Source organism: Sander vitreus, chromosome 21 (assembly GCF_031162955.1).
Source record: "Sander vitreus isolate 19-12246 chromosome 21, sanVit1, whole genome shotgun sequence".
NCBI classification, from domain to species: domain Eukaryota; kingdom Metazoa; phylum Chordata; class Actinopteri; order Perciformes; family Percidae; genus Sander; species Sander vitreus.
This window is the reverse complement of record NC_135875.1, coordinates 22,516,880-22,538,272: the sequence shown is the minus strand read 5'-3', so window position 1 is coordinate 22,538,272 and position 21,393 is coordinate 22,516,880. Positions and strand designations below refer to the sequence as shown.

Genomic DNA, 21,393 nt, shown 5'->3' with positions numbered 1-21,393 from the left:
AGGAGCATATGGGTGACACAATGCTGGCAGTATCACACTATTCCACTGATTAATACAGGTAATATGCCAAGAAATGTAGCAATACAAAAAAAAAGGCAAGAGAGAAGGCGACTCTTGGCCGTGAAGTTGCCAGGCAACTAGCAGAGACATCAGAAGCAACTGTACCCTGCAAAAATTTGTTCCAACTCCTATTAAACCACAACTTACCTTTAGGTTATTGTATGAATTAAACAAAAGAGCTATAAAGTGTTAATTAGATGCAGTTTAGAGGTGGTAGTGGGCTTATTTTTTTTTTTTTATCTTTGGACAGAGCAAGGCTAGCTGTTTTAGCTTGCTTCTAGACCTTATGCTAAGCTAAGCTCACCACCTGCTGGCTCTAGTGAGAGCAATATCAATAATTAAAAATGTGTCCTTGTTTTCCTCACCTTCTCTTTGGTGACCAGCTCTCCCTCAGCAGCTATGTCTCGTATCACATCTTCCATTAAACTGTTGACAGAATCCTGATCCAGGACTCGGTTCCGCCTTCTCCCTGCGGGCTCTTCCTCATCCTGCACTATAGCCTCTACTGCCCGCATATTAGCTCCATGGACCTCTCTCAGCTGGGCATGATACGCTTCTCTAAAGACAGTGGCACTGTCCTTTTTCTGGGTTGCATCTCTAATTTTGCTCTTCTTCTCTTTGGTCGAGCTCATATCTGCCCCCAGCACTGGAAAGTCAGAGTCCGAGAGGAAGTTGGACGCAATGGCCTGTTGCTGCTGTTTCTCTTCAGGCTCTTGCGTAAGACACTGTGCTACTGGGGAAAGATATGGCAACACATATTTGTTATACAAGTATGGATAAGTGGCAATTCTCGTTTTTAATGCATTGAAGTGAACAATGTCGTGATTGGCTACCTGTAGTTGTCTGCAATACAACAGTATTGGGAACTGCTGTCGGTTCAGATTGAGTGGGTAGCTTCTTGGGGCAAGACGCTTCCCAGCTGTCATACAGAGACATGTACTGTGTGATAGGGAGCTGTTCATTAAACCTCTGCAAATAGCAGGTTTGGAGCTCGTCCATTGATGGAGCACTCAACTGGTACATCTTTATCACCTGGAACATATCAATAAACTTTTACTGCCCAGTTGGTTCACATACAGTACAAATGTAGACAGTGGTAATTACTTTGCATGCTGTAAAATTCAAAAGGTCAGTTTTGCGATTAGCTTAATGCTTTTGAAGGTTTGTTTACATCATTAATGACTATATGCTTGTGAATTGTTATTAGTTGATATGTCACTCAAACTCTTCAAATATATGTGTGTTATAAGCCCTTCTAGGGACAGGTGTTGCGAATTAGCCATGGCTATAAACACTGTGATACAGGCATTGGATTGTTCTTTGTGTAATAATCTATGTTTTTTGTATCTGTCCCTATTCAAATAAACAGAAATAAATATACTTTAGAATGACATTGTTAAAAATCAGCCAACGTGGATTACAAATGCAAAGTATCAACACCATGCCCCCAGTTTTACTGTGGTAATCTGTCTGTGTCGGACACGGATAGCAATTTTGAACTGAAATGTTTTGACTTAATATATTTAAAGCTTTTGTTTCAAAAGCAGTGGTCTGGGCACTAACACTCCTCTCTGCATCAGAAAACCGAGGAATGATTGATTTTCATGAGTCTTACTTAAAGCCTTAAAATAGGTGACTGAACTAATCGAAAGTGGCAGCCATGCTTACGTTACTCCATAGCCAAATAACCTGCAAGTAGGGGCAGAGAGGGAAAACTAACCGCCATTCCTCCCAGTCTCTCTATCAGTGCAGTTGCCTGCATTGCTCGGTTGGTATCTGACATGCCCACTTTGTATGTACAATGTACAGCACTGTGATGAAGCATTAGTTATAGGATGAGGCTGGTGTTATTTTGAATTTCCATGAGATTATTTTGATGTAATCCTTCATACTACTGATACTTTCCTGCTGCCATTAATACTTAGAGCACCAAATGTGTATTAATCCATGACAGAAAATAGTCGCCAACAAATACACAACTTTCTGTAGTTTGAGTTACATTTTATAAAAGTAGTGCCTAGATGTTATGGGATATTACTGAGCATTTTTAACTCATTAATATTTGTGACCCATTTTTAAAATATTTTTGGTTGTGGGGTTTCCATTTGGATTGTGACTGTGCCTTGCTACCTAACTATTGCCAGCCTCAATAACATTGTGGACTCGTAACACCATGTCTTGCCAATGTAAAATGTCTACACTGTCATTGTGCATTGGTTTATGTCGAGTTTTATGTCAGGGTAACTAGCACCATGTTTGGATGAAACATGCACTTCCCAGGTCACTACTAGCTATAAGTTAAATGAGTGTTATTGTAATAGTGTTGCTTTAACGTAAAATATCTTCAGATATACACATATACATTAGAAACAAAAGCTAACAGAATAAATACAACCTGACTGAAAAATACTCAGAGTTCTATTTATTTGTTTTCATAACTGACCTCTAAGACCCTTTGGTACAGCTGCTGTTGGCTCAATTTCTCAGCTGGCTTGGGCGCAGTAAAGAATGGGTTAACAGGAAGACAGTCGGTGGAAAGTAAAGAGGCAGTGCTAATCAAAGGATGACCTAAAAGGTTAATTCCTGCCTGGTTGGAAGTCACATAGTGAGAGCTGACATCCACCTGTGGCACTGTAACACTCGGAGTAGTGCTACTCTTCCCAATAAGTTTTTCAGTTCTCTGTGGTGTTGTAGGCCTGCTGTCATCTGTGGCTTTTGCTGGCTTCCCAGCAACAGGCTGATTTTGAGGCTGGTGGATCTTATGGAACACCAAATCCCCACTTACAACTAGATCTTCTTTTAAAGATGCTACCAGGCAGGACATAGTTTTGAAGCCCAAAGAGGCTAAGGCCAGGTTGTGGCGATATTTTTGGCTGTAGACTATAGCCACCATCTTCAGAGGAATCCCATCTGGGTGTTCTGTCATCATGGCCACAATATCTTCTAGAACGTTCTCAATCTTCTTGTTGTCTTCTGTAGCGTTTGCTGATGCTCCAGCTCCAGTTACGATCCGACTATCATGGCGATTGGACTTGTAAAACACCAGTTTCCCCTCCACAACCAGATCCCTGTCCAGAGAGGCTACCAGGCTAGCCATGGAGTCGAAACCCAGGGATGATAAAGTCAGGTTCTTGTGGTAGGTCTGGCTGTAGAATATGGCCAGCTTTTTAAGGGGGATCCCATCTGGATGCTGCTTCACCATGGCCACTATATTCTCCAGAACCTTCCCCATTTTGAGCGATGCTATCAGGGGAAAAAGAGACCATTAATAACAGATAAACACTGCAAAGTAGTTTACCAGTAGTCTGTGCTCTCACTAATAAGCTACATGCATGTGGTTTAAGTAATTTGTATTAAAACACACACAAACTACACATAAATATCCAACAGAGAATTATCCTTAATGTTAGAGAGAGAACAAAAAGATGCAGAAACCTATATATTGGAAACCCTACAACAGTAGCCATCAATCTGAGGGCTAAGTATTGTTTGAAATGTACTGGTGCCATTTATAGAAATTGTCTGGGCCGATATATTGGCCAATATTATCTTATCAAAGATAAATGATATGCTAACTGATAAATAAAAAGAAATTGCAGCGCAGAAATGTTGTTGTTTTGCAGTAACAGTGGTCTCGCATTGCCAGACCTTTCTCTACAGCACTGCGTCAGCGCTGCAGTTTGGTCATCCGGCGGGTCAGGCTTTATCCCAGCAATGTACTTCCGTTGAGCCAGACTATAGTAACAGTAGTTTATTTTTCAACTGTAACATGTCCCACTCAGTACATATTTTGGTCATCATTTTTGAATAACTAAATGGAAGGCATCCTTACCAGAAATGTTTGTTTCTGTTATATCTTTATTTAAATAATAAAATGGACATTGGCAGATGTATAATTATTGGATTTTTAAAATCACCATCAGCCTGGCTATAGTGCCTATATAAGTTAGTAGTTTAAATATGCTACAATCAATATTTTCGTATTAACAATGAATCTAATGTCTATGTTTAAGTGAAAGAGGCTGCATGTAATTATTAGTATTAGCATTATTATTATTAACAAAAATAAATACATTATTCAAACAGTTGCACAATAACTTTGTCTAAATATATTCTGTCTATAACTAGCAAATTCTCCTGATTTCTTGATTTAGATGTTGACATTTTGATGAAAGAATAAGACTAACAATCTATCCAAACATTTGTTTTGATTTGACAATTGCGATGACAGCTTTGTGATATAATGCTATGGACACACTTTGGTCAGTACTGAGAAATCATGGTGATTTAATACTTAATAGCCCTAGCAAATATTCTTGTCAATATCGACAAAAACTAAAATTGCAATATTGAATTGGAGGGCTCTCATCACCAAATATTTTGCCTACCAGATCAAACTGTCACTCGTCAAACCAGGTAGCCAATAAAGTATAGTGATAAATCGAGCACAACAAGGCAGATTATTCTCTTTTCTAACAGAGGCACACCAAATGAACCCTTAGTGTTTGTTTATGACTATACATGTATACAAATCTGGCAGACAGCACAACACAAAGTTGAAAAGGTTTACACTATCAACCCATCTATAATACTACCCCAGCTTGTAAACTGTATTTTCTTATTTGACAAACCATGGCATTTCAATGACAGAAATAATCATACAAAACATGAAACATTGCCAACATATGTAGATGCACGTGGACAAACTAAAGTCAAGAGTACAAAGTTGCATAAAAAGTAGGGGAGAGATTGGGTCAATCTTACCTCTTCTTTCAAATTACAAGATGTGGTGTTGATCTCAATCAGAAGCTGAACTACTGTGTATAAACAGGCAACCGTCCTGTTTTAGCTTATAAACTCCCATCCCTCCCTCCCTCCTTTCCTATCGTTTTTTATTCTGAGCACAGTCACAGAGAAATGAAACTGAAAGTAACTGGTAAGCTCATTCAGTCTATGGCTGATTGTGACCAACAGTCACACTCTCATATTCCTGGAAATGGTTATGCCACATCTCACAAGCAAAGCAATAAAAAGAGACAACAATAACGCTAATAAAAGCAGCTGGAGTTGCAGTAGAGAAGCATACTGCCTGTCTTTCATGACCTACGGTAAATCTATTTGTCTGAGGCACTAATTCATTTAAGTCTGTTCTGCAAAGACAAAAACCTAATGATAGAGTATTTACCAGATGGCATGGTAATAGAAGTAAGTGAAACTGGTGACATCAATGACAAGTAAGCGATTATGTGACTGAGGAAGGGAGGGGTAAAACTGCCTTTGAGTTTCACATTCCTGGCTTGCCCCAGCTGATTCCCCTCAACTGCTGAAGAAACGAAACGGAGATTAAATTCCTTTTCACACCAGTGAGTCTGGGACGAAACGGAAAAAAAAAAATGGAAGGCTGAGCTTTATTGCATTGTTTGTCATTTATGACTGGAATGAACAGAGTCTAAATGTGTTTATCCTATGTACAGTCATGTGAAAAAATTAGGACACCCATGCTAAAGTTGACTAAAAAGAGGAATAAAAAAATCATCTTTTGGAAATTGATCTTAATGCCTTAGTTAAAAAATGAGGAAAAATCCAATCTTTAAAGACACCAATTTTCTTTGTGAATGAATAATGTATCGTAAATAAATAAATGTTCTTTCTTATAATACAGGGGGCATAAGTAAGTACACCCCTATGTTAAATTCCCATAGAGGCAGGCAGATTTTTATTTTTAAAGACCAGTTATTTCATGGATCCAGGATACTATACATCCTGATAAAGTTCCCTTGGCCTTTGGAATTAAAATAGTCATCATCACATACCCTTCACCATACCTAGAGATTGGCATGGGGTACTTTCCATAAAATCATCTCTCAATGCAAATCAAACCAGCTATTAGGCTAACTGAAATAACAACATGCCAATCTCTAGGTATGGTGAAGGGTATGTGATGATGTGGAACTATTTTAATTCCAAAGGCCAAGGGAACTTTATCAGGATGCATAGTATCCTGGATCCATGAAATAACTGGCCTTTAAAAATAAAAATCTGCCTGCCTCTATGGGAATTTAACATAGGGGTGTACTTACTTATGCCCCCTGTATTATAAGGAAGAACATTTATTATTTTTTTATTTTATTTTTTTTATTTATTTATACATTATTCATTCACAAAAGAAAATTGGTGTCCTTAAAGGTTGGATTTTTCCTAATTTTTTAATTAAGGCATTAAGATCAATTTCCTAAAGATGATTTTTTTATTATTCTTTTTAGTCAACTTTAGCATGGGTGTCCTAATTTGTTCACATGACTGTATGTGTTTATTATATGGGATACATGGCCTTTAATACAAGACTAAATAGTTAGTTTATAATGGGTGCTAGCAATACCTCCGGGGCTCGGTAGATTTCTTAAGAAAATCTCACTTAGCTCATATGCTTTCATTGCTGGTTGTAATAATAATAATAATAATTGATGTAACGCCATTTATTATCCTATATGTTCTGGTTTTATATTTTAACTTTAACAATGACTACATGTCATTTCTGACATGTACAGTATGATGTCCATAGCATAACGCCAGGTAATGTATTTGGAAATGAATAGTTCTCTATACGTTTCCTTGAACAAAATATGTTTACCCCTTTTTTTGTAGGGTACAGCCATCGGACCAACTCTAGTGCTGCAGCTTCTGAAATGAACATACCTTAAAAATAAATAAATAAAATAACAAATACAACAGAAACCGACCTTATATCGCCCATAACTGTCAATGCCTGTTTGTCTGCCACAGTTGCAATAGATTTGTGATTTTTTGCATTTCGTTACTAAGTGTTTGATATGTACTTCCCATGTGTATTTGCTATCTAGCCATAGACCCAGGTGGGCCTACTGAAGTTCAGACTCCCTCTCCATTGGCTGACCACACAGGCCTGATGATAAGGCCGTCCACACCACCACAACGATGTGAACATCCACACTGATGGACGTTTAGTGGCGCCAAGCACATCTATAATACGCTAATACAGCAGACGGTGCAACATAAGATTACAGGAATGTCACTAGTAATATCCTACATAGTCATGACCTATGGAACATTTATGCACCTAAAAATAAGGTTATTTTCTACTGGCAGTCGCCCAGGACCACTGTGGAGGGGGGGGGGGGGCGATGTGGGCGACCTGGTGGCCTGTCAGATCTGTGTACAGCAACAAAACCTTTGACACATAACCGACAGTATGAAAATAATATCCAAAACCAGTGTTTCCCTCAGATTGAGAATTTACTTGCGGTGGTGGGTGGCGCAGGATGTGACGGCGCGGCGTGTGACGGCAGGGTTCCGTAATAAACTAGTCAAACAAAGGTTTATAAACTATTTATTGAAAACAATGACTACATAACATTAACAGATCATTTAGAAATAACTATTTACATATTAAACAAATCAGACTAAAAGATGATACAGATGAAGTGTAGCCTTTGATGTGCTTTGTCAATTAAATCTGGTTGGTTTGTCAAATGTCATGGTTCAGCAGATAAAATACCTTATTACCCGAAGCCCAAATGTTATTAACAACTTAACCTTAAAACTATACTATGATCCATACAGACAGTTATGTTCTTATACATGTCAACACTGTCTCCTCCTAATAAACTTCTACAGCCAACTTAATAAAATGACGGGTTTTATTTGGGCTTGAGTCCATAAACAGTTACAGTTAATGAATATGGGCACGGAGAACAGGAACTGAAGGCTCGGTTGGCAACGATTAGCTCCGGTTAGCGGTTAGCTCCGGTCAGCTCCAGTTACAGTGGGGCAAAAAAGTATTTAGTCAGCCACCAAATGTGCAAGTTCTCCCACTTAAAAAGATGAGAGACGCCTGTAATTTTCATCATAGGTACACTTCAACTATGAGAGACAAAATGAGAAAAAGAAATCCAGAAAATCACATTGTAGGAATTTTAATGAATTTATTTGCAAATTATCTTCATCTTCATCTTCAATGCCCTTGCTGATGGAAGGAGGTTTTCACTCGAAATCTCACGATACATGGCCCCATTCATTCTTTCCTTTACATGGATCAGTCGTCCTGGTCCCTTTGCAGAAAAACAGCCCCAAAGCATGATGTTTCCACCCCCATGCTTCACAGTAGGTATGGTGTTATTTGGATGCAACTCAGCATTCTTTCCCCTCCAAACACGACGAGTTCAGTTTTTACCAAAAAGTTCTATTTTGGTTTCATCTGACCATATGACATTCTCCCAATCCTCTTCTGGATCATTCAAATGCTCCCTAGCAAACTCCAGATGGGCCTGGACATGTACTGGCTTAAGCAGGGGGACACGTCTGGCACTGCAGGATTTGAGTCCCTGGAGGCGTAGTGTGTTACTGATGGAAGCCTTTGTTACTTTGGTCCCAGCTCTCTGCAGGTCATTCACTAGGTCCCCCCGTGTGGTTCTGGGATTTTTGCTTACCGTTCTTGTGATCATTTTGACCCCACGGGGTGAGACCTTGCGTGGAGCCCCGGATCGAGGGAGATTATTAGTGGTCTTGTATGTCTTCCATTTTCTTATAATTGCTCCCACAGTTGATTTCTTCACACCAAGCTGCTTACCTATTGCAGATTCAGTCTTCCCAGCCTGTTGCAGGTCTACAATTTTGTTTCTGGTGTCCTTTGACAGCTCTTTGCTCTTGGCCATAGTGGAGTTTGGAGTGTGACTGTTTGAGGTTGTGGACAGGTGTCTTTTATACTGATAACAAGTTCAAACAGGTGCCATTAATACAGGTAACGAGTGGAGGACAGAGGAGCCTCTTAAAGAAGTTGTTACAGGTCTGTGAGAGCCAGAAATATTGCTTGTTTGTAGGTGACCAAATACTTATTTTCCCGAGGAATTTGCAAATAAATTCATTAAAAATCCTACAATGTGATTTTCTGGATTTTTTTTCCTCATTTTGTCTCTCATAGTTGAAGTGTACCTATGATGAAAATTACAGGCCTCTCTCATCTTTTTAAGTGGGAGAACTTGGTGGCTGACTAAATACTTTTTTGCCCCACTGTAACTCCATTATAAAGATATGGAGTGGAGCAGACAGCCGCAGAGAGGGGTAACGACCAGGCTCTGATAAATGACGTTCAGGAAGCTTTCACAGCAGTGTGTTAGAATATATTTTGTGAAAAGTGTTAAGAAGAGGTTTTAGAGTTCATGGTGTTGACCTTGTTGCCTTTTTATGCACCCTGGGTTATGAGAGGCCATTTAGTTTTACAGTGATTAGACATTATAAAAGGAGCGTGAGAAAGATCTTCTCTGATTGGGGGAGGGAACGAGGCAACAATGGACAACGTTTTGCAAGCGCGGGATTTGTGACACAAAGTATGGAAATGACTGGGCTCTGATGAAAACTCCTTAAAGTTTGCAGGAGATTAAAACACACAGGTGTTCAAATCCAACAATAGCGACTTGTCTCTGTTGAGCTGAGAATGGGAAAAGTCAAGGTCATTTTTCATACAGTGTGTTACAAAATCGTTAGGAGCCGGCTGGAGCCAGAAGATCTGGACTGTATCCAACTGATGACAGCACCACCAGAGTTTGGGATGGAATTGGATAAATAAGAGAGCATTTTAAGGTAGGGCATCTGATGCTGGAGGAATCTTTGACTGACTAATAGGTGAAAGGTAGACCTGTATAGTATCTGATCTGTATGCATACACTCTTGTATTTTGCAATATCATTTTTCACTAAAGCTTGTTATTAACTTTAACTGGACGAATCCTGAGTCTTATTTCTCTGATCTACCAGTAAACAAACACCATTCAGAGTGTAGTGACCAATTGGAGTCAGATTAAGTCTGGCCTTTTTAGGGCCAGACCAGTCATCTGTCACATTTTAGAATAAATTCCTACAAGCGTGGCCGCAGCGCTTCTATGGTTCATTAGTACAGTTAAAATTTCTTTAAAATCGAAAGGATCCAACACCAGGACGTACAACAGTCTAGAGCTAAAGACACTGTGTAGACTAGCTGCATGAGTAAGCATCTCTACAATGATTTCTCAACTGTTCATCACTCATAGACAAATGGATTGCATCTTTTCAGCTTCTTTTCTTTTTACTTAAAAAAAAATCAACTAGATGGCATTGGTGTTGCTGATTGCATTGCTTAGCTGCATAGTAAATTAAATGTTACATGCAAATTAGAATTGAAGAACAAGGCACAGTACTTTCTTGTACTAAATGTAACTCTAATCCACAGTCTCTGTATCCCGATTTTATACAATAAGGCCCCGTTTACAAGAATACGCTCGTGGGTGAAAACGACAAAATATTTTATCAGATGTGCCTTCTGTTTAGACGGTGACGGGGTTTTTGGGGCTTAAAAATGCAAAAAAGTGAAACCACCCTCCAGGGTGGAAATCTTAAAAATGCTCCACCGTTGCGTTCCCGTCTAAAGGGTAAAAACGCACTGTGCGAGAGTGCGTGTGTGCCGTGCCGCGTGTGTATCTGTGTGTATCTTCGCGCTACTAGGGAGAGAAGTAGAAGGAAGGTTCTACTCAGGTGCGCCGACTTGGTGGGGTTGTGTGGCAGTGCTTCACACTACCACCTAGACGCCTGGTGTGTATACTACATCGAATTTCACACACTTTTGCTTCACCATATTCAGGCAGATTTCCCCCCCCCAAAACGCTTGTCTAAACGCGGAATAAAAAGTGAGAATACAACGCCACTTTTGCGTTTTCCTGTCTAAACATAGCCTAAGGTAAACTATTCTGCTTCAAGAACAAAAGAGCAATGTTTGCAAGAAGTCAGTGGCCACAAAGAAAACAGCTGTGTGCATTTATAGGGCCACTGGTAAAAGCAAGCCACCAATAACGTACCTTGAATTGGTCAGTTTGTGACTGTGGTCAGTGCATCATGTCTTCTCTCTCCTCACAGCTAGGGCTGTAGCTTACAGCATAGGGAAAGCTCGGCAACTGATGATGAGGACAAGAATATAAGAGAGAACGGTGATGATAACAGAAAAGTGACTGGCCTCAATGGCTAAGCTAATTTATTTGTGCAACGCAAAGTCAAAACTAATCAGTCAAAACATTAGGTCACATAGTTCAATAACTTGTTGAACCCAAGCCAGTTTTGTGAAGTTGAGACTTGACAAGTACTCACCCCTAACCCAGCATAGATAACACAGAGATGTTTCCCACCTACAGTGAGGGTGATGATTTAGCTTGACATGAAATATATGCCTGCTGCCTCCCTTGTATCCTGTTGATTGTATTCTGTTTCCCACACTGTATGGGGCTTTTCCCTTTATTTGATAGTGACAGTGGACAGGCAGGAAAGGTGGGAGAGAAAGGGGGGATGACACGCAGCAAAGGGCTGCAGGTCGGACTTGAACCTGGGCCGCTGCAAAGGACTCAGCCTACATGGCTGAGTTTTTAGCCAAATTCCTACCCTACACGTTATGTAACTTAAAAATAATAACATCAAGTTTTGCCTCTCTTTAGGTGACAGAAGTGAAAATGAGTCATCCTCAACATATGTTGTGTTTTGGATTCACAATGATGAAGACAGGTGAGAACAATTAAATACAAAACAGGATGATTCTTTTTCTTGGCAATTATCATGTTTTACCCTAATGCTGTACAGTCTTTTTAGCATTCTAAATTTATTATCAAATGGCTTGAAAAATAGTGCATATGGCTGGCATAAATGGAGCATGCCACCAGACTCCCCCCAAAGGATAACAACGTCTGGCCACGCCCCTGGCATTATGTAGGCTATCTAGGGGGGGAAATATAATTCAACTTTACTACATTTCTCTTCCATTAATAACACAAATTACATCGTGGAATTCCACACTTACAATGTACTTCTCCTCCTCCTCCTGTCAGACGGTAATCTAAGTTAATGTTAATTTATCTGGCAAAAAGCGCGTGCAACCAGAGTAACGCCAAACGTTAAGTTAATTTACGTGTTAGCAGTACTTTAAAACAACAAAACTAATTAAAATAGCATGACTGACTGACTCTCCAGCTAAGTTACCTGTTATTGTCCCAGACAATTGCCTTTAGTCGCAGTTGTCGACTGTGTATCGATCACTGTCACTCTTTCATTCAACATCCTCCGTCTGTGTGCTGAAGGAAATAACAATGGCAATGTAGAACCAATTTAACGTAACGTTACTTTAGCTAGCGGAGCTGCTATGCTGGCTAACATTTGCAAATAATACTAGAAGTATAATGATATAACTTTAAATTAACCATATAAGTCATTCAATAACGAGCTTTAAAATAGCCAGTGTCACAGTATTGGTATTTCGGATCCTAACACCGCTGCAATTAAGTGCCATACGATACAAAATTAAGAAGCGAAACTTATAAGATCCTCATATTGTTTGCCTGTTTGCCACTGTTAGCAGGCTACCTAGCTAACGTCATGCTGCATTCAAGTTCTATGAAAAAGATAGTAAATACAACAACTCTACTCTTAAAAAAAAAAATTAACGTACACAAATAGCTCAAAATACCACTCACTTCAGCCACAAATGATTGATGATGTGTCTTAATGATTGGGGTTTTGTCTTGTCCCTTATTTTGTTCGTTAATGATAATCATTAATAGTAATAAAGTGATATATAAATAAAAACATGTCATCTCCTAATAAAGGATGCATTTCAGTCCGTATCATCCCGACTCAAACTCTTTTTTATTTTCAGTGTGAAAGAGCAGACTGGTTGCACACAAATAGACGCGTTTACTGGTGTTTCACAGAGAACTAACTGAGATGATGGACAGACGGTCTTTCTTACTGGTGGCGTGAATAGTTCACTTCTTAGACTGAATCGAAACATAGGAAACACAGGTGCAAATATTCGTTGAAGTAGCATTAAATACAATGTTATAGCCTACTATTACATTAAATAACTTAAAGCTGCGATAGGCAGTTTATTTTTGGCGTCGTTGGGCAAAAATACCATAATAACATATTTAGCATATTGTAATTCAAGTGGTATGAGAGAAAACCTTTGTATGACAGTGTTGTCCAGCAGAGGGCAGCACAGACCTGCCAATCGTAAACGTAAAGCATTCATGGAGCAGGGGAGCCTTCTCTTTTAATAAAGGGAGATGCATTGTTCATGCCAAAATGAAAAACAATCAACTATCAGATTACAATTCAGCAGGATGTTTATCAAGATTGTCTGTCAATATATTTGTCTATGTTTAAAAACAAAACAAAAAAGGTTTGGGGCTAATAGGCTATATTATCAAATATTTTTAAACTCCCAAACATGGATTACAGTGTTGGCCTAAAAAATGAATAGGCTATTGGTCGGTTTATGGCCAGTGGCAGAACAGCACAATATATATATATATATATATATATATATATATATATATATATATATATATATATATATATATATATATATATATATATATGTATATAGTATATATATATTATATATATATATATATATATATATTATAAGGATTTTTGCCTCTTCCTTTGACTATATATGATAATTACTTATTTCGTCCTAAATATTTAATGTTGTGAGCAATATTTAAATAAAATAAAGTTGTTGGGTGAAAAGGTACACAGATAATTTACTCAAGTAAAAGTATTACCATAGCTGGATGTACTCTGGTACAAGTTAAAGTCCTATTCAAACTTGTACTCAAATAAAAGTCCAAAAGTATCAGCATCAAAACTTATTAAAGTACCAAAAGTGAAAATACTCACAATGCAGAATGGCACATTTCAGAATAATGTATGTGATAGTATTGGATTATAATATATATTTCGATTTGTATGATTTCAATGTTGCAACTGGTAAAGATGGGGCTTATTGCTTTATCTATGATATGAATGTATCATCTCTATTTGTTGATAATATTTTGTATTCATAATTTGAATCTGTAACGAAAACCCGTAGCTCAATTTATCAAATATATAAAAAACATAAAAAATATAATATTTATCAAAAATTAAAAAAACATGTAGTGGAGTAAAAAGTACAATATTTCCCTCTGAAATAAAGTGGAATAGAAGTATAAGCAAACAGAAAATGGAAATAGGTCAAGTACAAGTACCTCAAAATTGTACTTAAGTACAGTACTTGAGGATATGTACTTAGTTACTTCACACCCCTGTTTACCAGTCTCAATGACGTGAAACATGGTCATTGGCCAAGCAGTTACGCAAGGTCACATGGGAGTTTGCGCTCACGTGGAAACCGGCATGCATCAATCTACCCCTTCATAGAAACTTTTTATGGAGATATCTCACAGTTCTATTACGTTTTACAGTGGACATTTGTAGTTAATTGAGAAGGTAAAACGTTTTGTTTATGCTGCATCTGGCTGAACTTTCAATGCACTTTGTACCGTGCACTAAGTGGTCCATTCTGCACGACTTTCTCACTCTCAAACAGCCTAATTAAGCCTATCCCAATATCTCATGAGAAGAAAGGCAGAATCAAAATTTGAATATATCCTACGAAGGAGATAATAGCCCGTATGTAGAAGATAATGGGCCTCATGCAGAAATATTCTCTTAAATTTTCTCAACTTTCAGTTAACTCCAGATGCACCAAACGTTCTTAACCATTCAAATCTGCTCTTAACCAGATGTGCTGAACGATGAATCCCACTTGATCTTAATTGTTTATTAGTATAGGTAATAAGGACAGGTGTTGTGACGTGTGCAAATACTCTACTTAGGTACCTGCCCAAGAATTGGCGCGATGCCATCAAAAAAAGATTTTCCAGAGCATCAGTACTGGTGGTACAGAAAAAACAAAAAACAGCTAAAATATATTATAATCATATACTTTATTTTTGTCCACAAAACACTCATATCCTTATTTTAAGGCCAATGTTCTGAACTTGAATGTTGGAAGTGCGCTTATGGTGCATTAACAGTCCTGCAGCAGTGAAAAACGACATCAGCAATTAGTCTGTATAGCTTTAGCCATCCAGTCAGATCTGGCCACCAGCAACCTCAGTCTGTCACCTGACGACTGGAGCAGCTCCTTTCCCCTAATAGAGACAAAATAGAGACACAGAGGTGGAAGAGATGTAAATACAAAAAAGCAGTTATCCACATTTGCTATTTAAAGATCCCATATCATGCTCATTTTCAAATTAAAACTAGTGTTTTGTGTTTCTACTAGAACATGTTTCTATGCTTTAATTTAAAAAAAAAAGTCATTGTTTTTCTCATACTGTCTGTCTGAATATACCCGTCTTCACCCTCTGTTGAAACGCTCCGTTTTAGCGCCTGTCTCTTTAAGCCCCCCCTCCTGAAGAAGCCCAGTCTGCTCTGATTTGCCAGCGTTTCTGGGTCTTTCGCATCTGTGCACTCTGCCTCTCTGAACCGTCATTGCAGCCTGGGAATGACTGTAACGGCACTGTAGCAGCACTCTCTACCTATATATAGTATCGTTGTGACATCACAACCATACGGAAGTACGGACGGCTCGTTTAAAGACACTGAATACGGGCTGTGTGCATTTCTCTGTAGATTGATCATTTTGATACTTTCACAGTATTTATGCATAACCTCGACCTTGCTTTATAATAAAAAAAAAGACATGGAAGTCTCACTTTTTACAATATGGGACCTTTCAATATGAGTTTGCTCAGATTTGAATCATTCCTACCGCTGATAGTCCAGTCCAAGCAGACTGACACCGTTAACAGCCAGGATCCTGTCTCCTGGTACCAGCTTCTCACACCGGGCTGCAGGAGAGTCTGGAACCACTGCTCGGATGAACATGCCTTTCACCCTCAAGGAAGTGTCCTGGAAGATGAGGTTAAAATGTCATAGACTCACTGACACCCAAGACTTTGTAGTCAGCTGCCACACAGCAACGTTTAAAATTCCACACTAAACAAACAAACATCCAGAACACCCTTTTTCACTTTATCAATGTTTTCTTATTCTTTCTTGCTTAATGTTCTGGGTTTCATTTTTAAAAATCAAAAACATTTTTCAGAAGCTGTCTCAAATGTCAGTGTTGAAACAATTAAAGTTTTAAAAATGATTTTAAAACTGCATTTCCACATGTCAATAACATACCTGTGATTGCATATATCTAAATCTCTGCAAGTTGAACTTCATAGAGTACTGAAATTACACCAATTGCTGCAGGTATGATAGGAAAACAATAATAACAATAGTATATATATATATATATATATATATATATATATATATATATATATATATATATAAAAACTTATTTATATTTTTTTGAAGGTGTGAGGCCTTAGAGGCGCAAGACCCTGTGCAGTCGCACACTTTGGAACTATGGTTCTGCCCTGGACCATCAAGGGATGAACATCACAGTTTGACAAAAGTCGATGAGTGAGTTGAGGGGTCGTAATTAGCTCAGACATGTCTTTAATAACAGCAGGACAGAGAGAACCCAGGGTTAACTATGTATTATCAGATCTGCATCTCTTTCACTCACCCATGTGTCAACCAGAGCAAGACCAAGTCCTCTTTCACCTCGCTCCAGCTCCATGCTAAAAACCTCATCATTATTGTCATCATAATGGTCATCCGCCTCTTCCTCCTCCTCTTCCTCTTTCAGTTCAGCAAATGTTTTCATACTGGGGCAATCTGACTTCAAACGGTCTACTTTCAGTGCAGCCAGACATTCAAACACTAATCCACCTAAGGAGAAAATAAACATGCTCAGTTTTCTCTTACTGTAGACAAACAAAGACAACCGTCAATGGTGATGTAGTTCTATGCTCTACCTTCATCATGTGTATCTACACCAGAGGACCAGGGAAGTGTCTCACTGCCACCCTTCATCCAAGGATCCTGGTATTCCTTTACCATATCAATAGAATCTGTGATGTGGGGGGTGTTGGGTGGGGTGAGGAGACAGGAAGGGTCCAGAGCTGACCTCCTCATCTCACTGCTCTCTCTTGTCTGCAGCTCCAGATGTCTTAGCTTCTGAGACAAAAGGAGGGCTCCACAGGAGCTGAACTCATTTGGGTATTGGGTGGAGGACGGAGAGGGAGGTGATGAGGGTGATGGAGGTAAGGCACCAGAGGTAGTAGAAGGGGGGTGGCGGTCATGGACAGTAGCCTGAGATAAGACCATCTTAACTGGCGATCTATCCAAGGTTTCCAGACTGGCTTTTGGAAGAATATCCATCTTAGTCAGTTTAGCCTCCATGGGAATGATATCACCCTGGATGACAAAAGAGAACAATTAGAATAAATGAGAAAACCAAATTTGAAAATTGTCATTCTTTAAAAAGGAAATGCCACCAATTTTTCACATCAAAGTGTGTTTATAGGTCTTGGGCAATACTATTGCATATGTGAAAAACATTATATTAAGCCTTTTGTGTCTCCAGAGGAAGCTGTGATGGGATTTTTTTTTTTTTTTAAGTTTTCATTGGCCTTAATACTGTGTTCCATTTACCTCGAAAGTTGGAAGCTGGAGCTGGGAATGACGTCACACGGGTGTTGACCGTGTTCCAGTACAACAAGTAGGAATTAACTGTTATTTCACAGTGGGGTTTGCTCTAGCCAGGTTAGCCATTGTTAGCAATACCAGCTGATAACAAAGCATTAGGATGTATTTTGTGCATACAAACACCATAGCAACATGTCCACATGATTAATGAGACACAAATAGGACAGAAGTGCTAATAAACAGTGTATTACTACAGCTTTTACTACTGTTGATGCACGGAGCAGCCATGTTGGATTTTGAGGTCAGGGTTGATGAGTTTCTCCTGACTTTCCGAGTCAGAAATCTGACTTCAGGGGGCGTTCCAATTGTATTTCATTACATTATAACACTGGTGCCCACTCTTATGTATGCCAAATCTGCTACCTCGACCAAGTGTAAATCTTACATCAACCATATTTCCAAACTTTTGTCAGAATGTTCAATATACCTATGTAAAAATCAAAAGGCATGAATGTTGTACCTTTTGCTCCTCAGTAGCTGTCACCTCATCGGACTGTGAATCAGAAAGGGTGGACATGAACTCTTTCAGTTTGTCCAGCTGTTCCCTCAGGGCTGAATCTATTACCTGCCTACTCAGTTGGATCTGGTAACCCCCATCTGGCAGCACCAGAGGATGATGGGTGTCAAAACTCTCCAGGATATCAGCTGAGGGAAGAAGGGCCATATTGCATTACAATAACAAGAAATAAAAGAAAAAGTCATGTGAATCTTGTGGATTATGATATTTCTAATTGGTAATGTGGATTAAGACAGAATGGGATAATAGTTGAACAGTATGTTGACCTCTCACCAGTTTTGTGTGCCACAGCCTGGTCCTGAACAGATGGAGTCCATGTGTGTCTGCAGGGAGATGCTGGGCTGTAAAGACTCAGCAGGTGGTTCAGCTGGGCTGGACTCAGGGAAGGGTAGTCAGACCGCAAGGACACCCACGGTGTCTACATACACAAAAATGTTACAGTTATATGGTGTCTCATGGGAAAGCTAAATCATCTTATTGCCTTATTTCTGTGCAAGTACCATACTTTACCACCATGGCTGATCCTATAGTCTATATTCTATTTCATGTAACTTTTACAGGGATAAAAGGGAAATTAATGTCACAATAAACCAAACGTAAACAAACCAAACAGGGTGGAAGACAGAATGGCTGACTGCCACCAGAAAATATGTTTGCAGCCAGACTTAATATCTCCCTGACGACCCACTAGGCTCATGGAGGGGGAGGCCTGCTCAGAGAGGGTCGTCACAGGGACACATTCAGATACACAACAAGGAAATAAGTAGATTTTGAATAAGAAATTAATAATGGTATTGGCAATGTGACAATGCCTGTTAGAATTCATAACCTCTTCCCTCACACAGACAACCTAAAGATATTGAAAGGGAGCACACAAATTGGAGGCCTTCCTTAGTGAGGGCAGCTTTGGTTTTGTGCACACTGACACGTTTCTCAATTCGGATACTTCCGTAAGTACACTTACATGTAATATACACTGTGTACACTATGGCTGCATCTCTAGCATTTCTAGCCACTGGGGGACCATAGGCAGGCTGGGGGAACGCATATTAACGTTAAAAAACCTCATAAAGTGAAATTTTCATGCCATGGGACCTTTAAGGGTTATGAGATGCAACCTATTAATCACTTGTGTACTCTGTAAATTTCAACAGGTTAGTGTTGTCTCAAATTGCACACGGCCGTTATGCACTTCCCGAGAATTACTCTTCTTCAGTTTAATTGTAAATTGCAGCGGGGCAGAGCATTACCGCCACCCATTGTCGCCTGACATAATATATACCGACTGATTTTCTCACTATCTGAGTATAGAGCTACTTATCGAAAAAAAAACACATGTATAAATTACATTTGTATTCGGTGTTCGCCGCTTTAATCGCTGCCGCTGCAGCTTCCTCGCCCACCATATTCACAAGTTTGGAAATGTGTCAGTGGTCCCTTAGCTCTTTTCCCGTGTAATTACAGAACTGCATGATTTGAGACACAGCACGAGACTAACAGGACTGTGACCATTAAGGACCACATAAAACACCCTGAAAGTGTTAACATTGTGAAGCTCTTGCTGTGTCTGGATCTGGACATCTGCAACATTGTGATGTGGAATGGCTTCTTCTTTGACAAGGACTTTTTTGATTTCTGTATAAACTTTGAGTTCCTGGTAGTATGTATGCAATTATTGAAGACAACATTTTCTTCTAAATATCTATCAGCTGGCCACAGCCCTGTCCCACCTGAGGTCGATGGGAATTGTGCATGCTGACCTCTTACCTGACAGGGTTGTGGACCTCCAACAGCAGCCACTGAAGGTAACACATATTACCACATTGTACAGATTGCCAAAAGTCATGCTGCATATACCTTTCAATGAGGCCATTGATATGTGGGATCTGGGCCTGGTAGCTGCAGAGCTGGCTACTGAGTATCCACTTTATCCTGGGAAGATGGACTACAACGTGCTGGGATTCATCATAGAGGCTCAGCGTCTGCCAGCTGAGTATGTTTTGAATTGTGGAAGAGGAATGAATTATTACTTCCATAGTGCAGACACCCACCACTATGGCAAAGTTTAGCCTGCCGGCGAACTTCAAATTTGAGCGGCCCGGAGACTGGCCTACCTGAACAGTACAGTACGGCTGCTAAGTTGGGTAACGACGACAACGAGGATTAGGTTAGCAGTAGCGTTTAAACCCGGGAAACGAGATTCCTGGGAATATACAGCCAAACTATTTGCTGTTCCCTGAGAAGTATAATAACGGGAAAACAGTATGAAATGTTACATCCTACTCGTCGTTCTAGGTGAATAGGCTAAAAGGTAAGTCCATTAGAGTGGACTAACACAGCTCATGTTCGACCTCACATCCGCAGTGCAGATGGCAAAGCAAGCCGAGAACATAGCACAACAGATAAGACAGCAGGAAGCAACAGGCAGCCCTCAGCGTGCACAAGGTGACAGATCGCAGACCATCAAAGAGAGGTGGGAGACAGCATGTTAAAGAGAGAAGTGACGGACAGGAGCAAGCCCACTCGGGGGACTCCAGGTGCTGCCAATGTGGGAAAGAGAAGCACAAACCCCAGAGAATGTGTCGAAAATATGGTAAAAAGGGTCATATGGAGGGAAATGTTTCTCCAAGTCAGTAAGAAAAGTCACTTATAGCAAAGACACTAATGAAAACCTTATCTTGGAGCAGTTAGTAAAGTAAACCAGGGCATTGAAAGCAAATAAATGTAGGACACACTCCAGTTAGGTTTAGAATCAATATATGAGCCGACACTACCATAATGAACCTGAAGACGTTTGGCCAAAGTGAAAGCTAGTCAGATCTAGCACGAGAGGGACACTTAATACTGTGGGAGAGTTAACTTCTAGTACACTACATAAACAAAGGAAACACATCTTTAACATATTCATAACAAAAGGGCCTATGGTCAGCGACCTGTTGGTAGAGAGACATCAGTAGAGATAGGCCTGGTAAAAAGAGTAGAGCAGGTTAGTGCAGTAGCAGGACATCAGGGGACACTTAAAACAGATCCAGTCAAGATCCAGCTAAGACAAGGAGCTGTACCATGCACTGTATACAGTCAGAAGAGTCCTTCTACCACTTCTTCCTAAAGTGACATCCAAACTGATTTGCAGCAAATGCAGGAGCAAGGGGCGTGACTCACGCGACCTACAGACTGGTGTGCACCTTGTGAAGTCACCAGATGCAGTGAGAATCTGCGTAGGACATGAGAACATCAAAAGAGAAAGATATCAACTGCCCCCTACAGAGGAGACACTGGCAAAGCTGTCAGGTTCCACAGTTTTTATGTCTCTAGATGCTGCATCAACCC

At 39.7% G+C, this 21,393-nt stretch overlaps 2 protein-coding genes across 2 annotated transcripts in view; both read right to left on the bottom strand.

Annotated features, from left to right (window-relative positions):
* LOC144536728 (uncharacterized) overlaps nucleotides 1-12,451 on the bottom strand; it is a 58,875-nt gene extending 46,424 nt beyond the window's left edge. Inside the window, exons 1-5 of the mRNA XM_078279991.1 lie at nucleotides 12,087-12,451; nucleotides 10,922-11,017; nucleotides 2,504-3,303; nucleotides 894-1,092; nucleotides 426-793 (exon numbers count right to left, since the gene is read on the bottom strand). Coding sequence (XP_078136117.1) covers nucleotides 426-793; nucleotides 894-1,092; nucleotides 2,504-3,292 — 1,356 coding nt within the window. The 5' untranslated portion in view covers nucleotides 3,293-3,303; nucleotides 10,922-11,017; nucleotides 12,087-12,451. The remainder of the gene's footprint in view (nucleotides 1-425; nucleotides 794-893; nucleotides 1,093-2,503; nucleotides 3,304-10,921; nucleotides 11,018-12,086) is intronic.
* Nucleotides 12,452-14,892: 2,441 nt separating this feature from the next.
* Nucleotides 14,893-21,393, bottom strand: part of radil2b (Ras association and DIL domains 2b) — a 36,372-nt gene continuing 29,871 nt past the window's right edge. The window contains exons 13-18 of the mRNA XM_078279183.1: nucleotides 18,337-18,481; nucleotides 18,007-18,191; nucleotides 16,814-17,255; nucleotides 16,522-16,727; nucleotides 15,709-15,848; nucleotides 14,893-15,085 (exon numbers count right to left, since the gene is read on the bottom strand). Coding sequence (XP_078135309.1) covers nucleotides 14,992-15,085; nucleotides 15,709-15,848; nucleotides 16,522-16,727; nucleotides 16,814-17,255; nucleotides 18,007-18,191; nucleotides 18,337-18,481 — 1,212 coding nt within the window. The 3' untranslated portion in view covers nucleotides 14,893-14,991. The remainder of the gene's footprint in view (nucleotides 15,086-15,708; nucleotides 15,849-16,521; nucleotides 16,728-16,813; nucleotides 17,256-18,006; nucleotides 18,192-18,336; nucleotides 18,482-21,393) is intronic.